This window comes from Lathyrus oleraceus, chromosome 2 (genome assembly GCF_024323335.1).
Source record: "Lathyrus oleraceus cultivar Zhongwan6 chromosome 2, CAAS_Psat_ZW6_1.0, whole genome shotgun sequence".
NCBI classification, from domain to species: domain Eukaryota; kingdom Viridiplantae; phylum Streptophyta; class Magnoliopsida; order Fabales; family Fabaceae; genus Lathyrus; species Lathyrus oleraceus.
Window position 1 is genome coordinate 90,888,783 of NC_066580.1, and position 9,261 is coordinate 90,898,043.

The window sequence follows — 9,261 nt, forward strand, 5'->3', positions numbered from 1 at the left end:
ACGGAGAGACCTAGGAACTAATCTGCAGCAACCTCCAGATAGCTCTGAAAAGTTCACTCTGACTCACACACTTTTTCACCTCCATCTCACGCAAACCCTAACATTGCTCTACAAACCCAAGGGTGCAATTCAATTTCATTCGATCTCTCCAATCAGGTTTGCCCTTATTCCGGTTACTCTATGCTTTCAATTTAAATTCTCTGAATGTATGAGGTATCGTTAGGTTTTGCCCACAGGTTTAGATATGCATGAATATGTAAACAATACCTTGAATGTTTAATCGTTTCGTTTCTGAGATGGATACCACAGGGTTAGGGTTACCAAAATCGTACTGTTATCAGAGAAGAACCCAGAACCCGCAGGCGCTCGCCAGCCCATCGCTAGGCGAGCCTACAGCGAGGCTTCACTAAGCCTTCGCTAAGTGAAGCAGCAGCTATCGCGACAACAGTTGCTTTTCTGTTTGCTTTAATCTGTTTTGTGTTTGTCATGACATTGTTTTCTCTTGATTCCATCCTGTTACTCTAACCTGTTTGTTGAGTTTTTGTGAGGGCTCACCTGACCCCTGAAGAGATAGTTTGCTTAGTATCCCACTTTATTTGTGGGATACCATTTGGAGATTTATTCCGATCACCTGTTGTGACTTGCTTTCTTTGGTGGTGCTAGCTTGAGAGATCTCCGGGTTTCTTACTTCTTTAATTGTTGTTACTTCGGATCTTTATCCGTGTGGTAGATCTCTTGATCCCTTTTACATTTTTCCCGTATTTTACTGCTTTCTTAGTTGGAAGACCTCGATAGGAGGCAATGTTTTTGTGTGTTTACTTTTGTGCCCAAAGACCTCCAACAAGAGGCACCAGTGCTAAAGACCTCCATAAAGAGGCAATTGACGGATAAAAGGGATTAGTAGTCAATCCCCCGTTATTCAGTGCGTCGTTCTTTAAGATCACACTACGTGTCGATGCTTCAGAACAAAGGCCCAAGATCTTTTGTCCGGTCAGTCCGTGGAGAGGGTTCCATCTTTCTGAACCCCCACACCTTGTCATGAGCTCACCCTATCCAGGGTTAAGAGCTATGAGGTCTTATCCTCATCACCCTTTTGATCTGCTCACCCTGACGTTCAATGTCAGTGGTTAAGAGCCCGTTTGATTACCCTTCCATGGCTTGTTTGTCGAGGTTGATATGACCCCTCTTGACTAAAGCCCTACCCATGTATGTTTGAGCCCCCTTGTTGGCATGTTTACTTTATGCATGTTTGTTTTGTATGGTGTGATCGTCTCCCCATAGGATTGCTAGGCTTCGTATAGTCTCTCGTTTGCATGACAATTAAGGTAGCGCGGTTCCTTCGTATAGGACTGCCTTTTTGCATGAGCATCCCTAAAACACAAACAAACTCATTGATTTTTCTTCTCCTAAGAACATGTTAACTCCTTCTACTACAGGCGAATAAGTCTCCAAAGGTCAAGCATCCGGTAGATTGTGTAGTGACGTCGTTCATCCAAAAACACAACCCTTAACCCGTAGTTAGCTGAACTACGGCTTGCTCTGATTTCTCATTCCAAATGAGATACGTAGGCATAAGACGCGATGTCTTAGCGAGCACACATCTCTTTAACCCTTAGGCAGCCGAGCTACGAAGACTCTGATTCTCATATTCAGATGAGATACGTATGCAATGGATGCGACATCCGTGCGAGTCATTTTCCTTTGACCCCTCTTTTAGTAAATAACACATTTGATAAACCCACTCCCTTTAGACAAGAACAACAAGAGTGGATCCCGTAGAGCACTACGGATGCGTAGGGGTGCTAATACCTTCCCTTCGCATAATCGACTCCCGAACCCGAGATTTGGTTGCGAGACCTTGTCTTTTCCTTTCCTTTTCCCAGGTTTACTTCGAGCGTTTCCTTTCCCTCCGTTGGGATAAATAACGCACGGTGGCGACTCTTCTGTCATTTCTTTCTCACCGGTTGTTTTTTTCGCAGGTTGCGACAGCTGGCGACTTCACTAGGGACACCGGTTTCCCTAAGCGAGTCCCTCCTAGATTTTGTAGGTTGCTTGTTTGTTGGGTGTTTATTCTTTTGTGCAGTTATTTATTTTTCAGCACTTGTGTACATATCATTGCCGTGTTTGTTGGCTTTGTTGGTTTGTTTGTTTGTGGGAGTGGGATGTTCTACGTAAGATAGGCCCAATACACAGGCCTGAGTGCACTTAGGATTAGCATGGTTTCACATGCCCTCACGTTCCGTCTCGGTCCGATGTTGGAATATGAAAACACAATTCAGATGTGGATCTTTCTAGAGAATTCTGTGTTGTGGATCTCCTACAGTGCTATAGCTATCTGGGAGAACCGTTAAGTCTGGATGACCTTTAGGATGACCTTTACCTTACTTTCATGGGAACTTGGCTGAGACACTCCTCTTATAGTGGTAATGCCAAACCGGAAACGGTGGACGCATTATTACTATTCGGCTTGAGAGTCCGTGATGTCAATGTCTCTACCCTTTAGCCTCCGCATGTGAGCAGGGTGGGTTGTTTGTAGGTGTGCAGGAACCCTTGACCTCACCAATACCCTGATATCTGATACCTGGTACCTAATCATCATGGTTCTATTTCCTGGATCCGAACTTCTGGCACTGGTTTTATTTGTGGATCTGAACCTTTAAACCTGCATACCTGGACTGCCAACTTTTGAGGACTTCTTCACAGAGAACAGCCCGTGGTTCAGTATATGGCCGGAACCAGTCACATGTCCTTTGCATTGCATAACATCATCTGCATATTTGCATCCAACATCTCATGCTTATTCATTTGCAGGGTATTCCCTTTCTCGGTTTGGTTTGGCTGATCTGTGCTTATTATGGAGGCTCCCAGGAAGAGTAATGTGACCTATCATTTCTTCGATACCAAGATCGGCCCATTGCGTCAGATAAAAGCTTTGATTACTCTTGACCATGTGGGTTTATTCCGGGATACTTATGGCAACATCTTGCCTATGGTTGAAGACTTGGATGCTTCTCAGAGGAGTCTGATACATACTTGCTTGCAGTTTTATGATCCTCAGTTGCGTTGCTTCACTTTTCAGGATTTCCAGTTGGCTCCTTTATTGGAAGAGTATGCTATGATCTTGGGTGTTCCTCTACAGCATTGTGTCCCTTTCAACTCCGATATACCTCCACCAGAGCATAAGGATATTGCTAAGGCTCTTCATCTGGAAGTGTTTGTTGTGAAGGAAAATCTCTCTTCTAAGGGAGGTCTGTCTGGATTTCATCTGGATTTTGTGGTAGACAAAGCTGAAGAGTGTGTTGCTCAAGGCAATTGGGAGGCTGTGTATGCTCTGTTAGCATTGAGTGTCTATGGTATTATGCTATTCGCCGATGAACCGAAGTTCGTAAGTATGAGTGCTATTCATATCTTTCTGCTAAAGAACCCGGTTCCCACCCTTCTTGGTGATTTCTATTTTTCGGTGCACAATAAGAATGAGAAGAGACGAGGGAGATTGGTCAGATGTTGCGCTCCATTGTTCCATAAGTGGCTCGTGGGGCACTTGCCAAGTGACGATGCTTTTCTGAATCCGCATCAAGCCAGGAATTGGGCTAGAAGGTTGGTTGTCTTGACTGCTAAAGACATCAGATGGTGTAATCAGAATACCAAAGGTGGCGATTTTGTGGTTAGCTGTGGGAAATACCCTAATGTGACATTGTTGGGTATGAAGGGTTGTATCAACTATAACCCGATTCTTTTGAGAAGACAATTAGGGTATGCCTTGACTCACGCTCCTAAGGATCAAGACCTGGTGGAATCTTTCTACTTCCCAGTGCAAGATAATCTAGAACTGGTTAAGCAAGCTGCTGGAGCTTGGAGGAATATTCAAACTAAAGGTGCTACTGTCTATGGAAAGTGTAACAACATCTCGTCTTCCCAGTATGATAGTTGGTTGCGAGAAAGAGCTCGGATTACTCGTCTACCTTTCTCTATGGGAGAACCATCTGATCCAGTTATTGTTGAGTCTATCAGCATGGTTGAGTACAAAAGTTTGAAGCAAGAAAAGGGAAAAGCCAATAAGTTGAATGCAAAGCTGAGTGAAGGCCTCAGGAAAACTTTGTGCGCTAAGAAAGAAGCTGAGAGAGAAGTTCAAAGATTGAATGAGCTTCAAAAACAAAGGAATGAGAGGATTGCTGAAGATGCTGATTACATCCCTAAGGTCTGTTCAGGTGAGGATATACTGAAGAAAGCTTGCAAGGCTGCTAAGGAGCAGTTAGGAAGAGCTGAATATAGGCTTATTGAGCGCCAGCAAAGGTGGGAAGGATTGTTTGATCGCCGAAGACAGGTTGAGATAGAAATCAGAGCAGAAAATGAGCAGTTGAAGAGTAAGGAGAACGAGCAGCATGAAACACTTCGATTGGTTGAACAAGAGATCGTCGAACTAAAGATTCGAGCAGGGGTCAAGAGAACAAAAGAACAAGACAAGTACAAGAAATTGGAAGAAGTGGTCAAGACGAGGAATTTGTTGATTCAAGGCCTTACAGAACACCCTAATGACCCGGTTACAGAGGCGCTTCTTAAGGAAGTTCGAGACGACTCGTTTGGGCTAGATGTTTGATTCCTTTTGTTTTTGTAGAGTTCACCATCAGGCTTGTTGATGGGTTCTCATTTCTTTGTTCGTCGCTCTCAGAACAGCTTGTATTTTGGCTATGACACCTTTCGGATGTTTCATTCTCTTTGATTATTTCGGTATTGTTATTTGCACGTTCGATTGCAGTTATACACGTTGTTCTGGAAGGTCAAACCGGAATTGAGAAGGGGGGTGCCTTGAAATTGAATAAGCAGTGCATCGCATACCATGCATACTAACCCTTGTTTGTTTTGCAGGTGTCACCGTAGTGTCTAATGTTTGTTCCCTGTTTCAGGCATTATTGGTCCCAAGCGAGTCCACAGGTACCCGACAAAGGAAAATCGTCCGCAGCTAGCAATGGACCAGGTACAGAAAGAGCTGGCTGATATGCATGAAAGGATGGATCAGTTCATGACATTGATGACTGGTAGGCAGAAGGCCTGGAAAAGCTGAGGGAATTGGTTGAGCAACCGAGGCCCGATCCGGAGGTAGAGATACCAAATGCTGAGGGAAACCCTGGTAACCCTGGGAACTCTGATAACCCTGTGAACATTGGTAACGCGGGTAACGCAAATGCTGATGGAAACCCGGGTAATGTTGGCAACACGGGGAATGTTGGAAATGGTATTGGCGGAAGGTACAATGTGAATCAAGGAATTCGAATTAACGGGTGCCCCGTTACTGAAGATTATCAGTATGATCAATTCTCTTTGCACGACGAAGCCCACGAGACCACTTGCCGTATGGATGAGCTTGTTGAGAAGCTCAAATCTTTGGAGTCTCAAAATTTCTTAGGTTTTGATGTTACAAATCTTGGTCTGGTTCAGGGAGTAAGGATTCCTCACAAGTTCAAACCCCCTACTTTTGAGAAATACAACGGGGCTTCTTGCCCACGCACTCATCTCCAATCTTATTTGGGAAGGTTGGGAGCTGACACGAAAGATGAAAAGCTGTGGATGTACTATTTTGAAGACAGTCTAACTGGAGCTTCTCGTGAATGGTATTATCATTTGTCTCGTACTACCATCAAGAGCTGGAAAGACTTGGAAAAGGCTTTTGTCAAGCAATATCAATACAACTTGGACATGGCTCCAAATCGGACCTTGTTGCAAGGAATGTCTCAGACTGCCAAGGAGACCTTTAGAGAATATGCTCAGCGTTGGAGACAAATTGCTGCGTCCGTCCAACCCCCTATGCATGAAAGGGAGATGGAGGACATGTTCATGAACACACTTCAAGGCAATTATATTGAGAGATTGGCTGCTTGCCCATCAATCAGCTTCGCAGAGATAGTAATTGCTGGAGAAAGAATCGAGAGTCTGCTGAAGATGGGACGAATTCAAGACAATAGTGCTTCCAGCTCATCAGGTCCCAAGAAACCGTTTGTTGGTAACGGTCAGCGAAGAAGAGAAGGCGAGACAAGCGTTATGTATGCCGACAGAGGCAGGGGCAGAGGACGCCCTAATTATTATCAAGATCAAGTGGACGCAGTCACTATTCCTACACCTGCTCCTCAACAACAACAGCAACCGCAGTATCATCCGCAACATCAACCCAGGTACAACAATCAACAACAAAGAGGTAATCCGGGTCAACAGAGACACTATCAACAACGTCCAAGGCAGACAGACCGGGTCATTGAGCCAATCCCAATGCCTTATTCTGTATTACTCCCCAGGCTGATTGACCTGAATCTGGTTACGTTAAGAACTCTGGCCCCACCAATCGATCCCAACAATTTGCCTAGAGGTTATGATGTCAACGCCAGATGTGCTTTTCACTCCAACGCACCTGGCCATACTACAGAAAATTGCAAGGCTTTCCAGCTAAAGGTACAAGATTTGAGAGATGCCAAGGCTATCAATTTTTATCCGGTGCCTAATGTTATCCAAAAACCGATGCCAGCCCACGGCGGGCAGAGGATTAATGTTGTTGATAGTGGGGAAACTTTGAATTTGGTTTCTGATGTGACTAAAGTGAAGACTTCGCTATCAGTGGTTAAAGACCGACTTTTGAGAGGACAGATTTTCCCGGGCTGTGGGGAAGAGTGCAGGAATTGTCAAGCTGCTGAGAACGGATGTGACAGTTTGAGAAGGGGTATTCAGTAACTGATAGATGAGGGATGTCTTCAGTTCGATCAGACCCGTCCAATGAAGAATGATGTGTCGACAGTGACGATTTATTTCACTCCTGAAGAAATATATGTTCCCGAGAGACCCGGTCCGACAATAGTATATTTCCCAGAAAGTACAGAACCAGCAACGGTCAACATCGAAAGTCCAGCACCGGTTACAATTTACTCTGACAGCCCTCAACCGGCTTTGGTTAGTCCGGTCATCATCACGGTACCATGACCTGTTCCGTATGAGAAAGACAGTGCTATCCCGTGGCACTATGGGGCTGATGTCTACTTCCAGGGGAAGAAAGTTAACAGGGAAGACATTGACATTGGTAGCTCCGCTGTAGACAATGTTGGAGGGGTTGGTGGCTTCACTCGCAGTGGATTCCTATTTGCACCATCAACATTGCGCACGAATACTGAAGCTGAGGCAGCTGCCAAGGCTAAAGGAAAACAGGTAGCCACCGAAGAGGTTACTACTGAGGAAGCTCCTCCTAAGACCGCATTCGAGAAGGAAGTGGATGAGTTTATGAGGATTATCAAGAAAAGTGACTACAAGGTAGTCGACCAGCTAAATCAGACACCCTCAAAGATCTCCATTCTCTCATTATTGATGTGCTCTGAGGCGCATAGAGCAGCCTTGTTGAAAGTACTGAATATGGCCTATGTTCCACCAGAGATAACTGTTAACCAGCTGGAGTCGGTAGTTTCAAATGTAAATGCTAGCCATGGGCTAGGTTTCACCGAATATAACCTGACATCTGAGGGCAGGAATCATAATAAAGCCTTGCATATCACAATGGAATGCAAAGGGGCGTTGCTTTCCCATGTTTTGGTTGATACAGGCTCTTCCCTTAATGTTCTTCCAAAGAAAGCCTTAATGAAGTTGGATTGCGATGGCATCATCCTGAGGCCAAGTAATTTAGTTGTGAGGGCTTTTGATAGCTCTAAGAGATCTGTCTTTGGCGAAATTGAGTTGCCAGTCAAGATTGGACCGCAGGTGTTCAAGAGCACCTTTTATGTGATGGATATCCAGCCTGCCTATAGTTGTCTGCTAGGTCGTCCCGGGATTCATGATGCCGGTGTTGTTACTTCTACCCTCCACCAGAAGCTCAAATATGAACTAGAAGGTCAGGTCGTCACTGTCTGTGGTGAAGAGGATATTTTTGTTAGCCACCAATCTACATTTAAGTATGTGGAGATGGATGGCGAGATGCATGAGATGCTGTGTCAGGGCTTCGAAGCCATAAACATCAATGAGGTCGCGCCCAAAGCTGTCTTTTCACCTAAGTCTGAGAAGGTCGGGACTTCTATCTCTTCATGCAAGCAAGCTGTTGAAGTGGTTAAAGCTGGTAATGCCTAAGGCTGGGGCAAATTTCTGGAGCCAGTCATCAAAGAAGACAAGTTTGGATTGGGGTTTACTCCGGGGTCTCAGAAGAATGAAGCCGGTACTTTCTCCAGCGGGAGTTTGGTTTCTCCCCACATCATCAATGCTGCAGATGAAGACAAGGCCAACAGCGACTGTGACTTAGATAGCTGGATTCGCCCGTGTGTCTCGGGAGAGAAGCTCAACAATTGGTCGTCTGAAAAAGTCGTTCGGGTTACTCTACTGAAAGAGTAATTTTTATTGTTTTCCTTTATTTACATGCATAATAAAGTCTTACACTTTGCCCAAGGTGTAATGACTCATCTGTAGGGCCATCCATTTAGTCGCATTTTGCAATTATTTTCATCATCAATAAAGGACAGCCTTTGCAAACAATTTTGTGTTCTCTTTCTTTCAGTTATTTTTTTTACTTCTACAAAACAAAAAATGGCAATGTTTCTTTTTCGTTTTTTCTTTCCAATAAAAAAAAATCTCGTTCTAAAGTAAAGCATGATCCTCCATCATGCAGCGATGATCTCACTACTAACGACACTACTATGGCCAAGTATGACTTCAACAATCCTATCTATCAAGTCGGAGAAGGGGTTGAGGAAGATTGTGAATTTCCTGAAGAGTTAGCCAGGTTGTTGAAACAGGAGGACCGAGCTATTACACCTTATCAGGAGGTGATTGAGACCGTCAACATTGGTACCGAAGACAACAAGAAAGAGATCAAGATCGGGGCCAGTCTACAGGCCGATTTGAAAGAGCAGTTGATCAGTCTGCTTTGTGAGTACGTCGACATCTTTGCTTGGTCCTATCAAGATATGCCAGGTTTGGATACAGACATCGTTGTGCACAGGTTACCGTTGAATGAAGATATGCCGCCGGTGAAGCAAAAGTTACGCCGAACTCATCCTGACATGGCAATGAAAATCAAAGAAGAAGTTCAGAAACAGTGGGACGCAGGGTTTCTCGCAGTGGCCAGTTACCCACCATGGGTTGCCAATATCGTACCAGTACCCAAGAAGGATGGCAAAGTACGGATGTGCGTCGATTACAGAGATCTGACTAGAGCTAGTCCGAAAGACGACTTCCCATTACCTCACATCGATGTTTTGGTTGATAACACAACTCAGTTCTTCGTATATTCTTTCATGGATGGTT

General features: G+C 44.6%; 1 protein-coding gene across 1 annotated transcript; it reads left to right on the forward strand.

Moving 5' to 3' along the window:
• The first annotated feature begins 2,854 nt into the window (after nt 1–2,854).
• On the forward strand, nt 2,855–4,597 carry LOC127122060 (uncharacterized). Its single transcript, XM_051052467.1, has one exon. It carries the CDS (start codon nt 2,855–2,857, stop codon nt 4,595–4,597), a length of 1,743 nt encoding a protein of 580 aa, XP_050908424.1.
• The last annotated feature ends 4,664 nt before the right edge of the window (nt 4,598–9,261 follow it).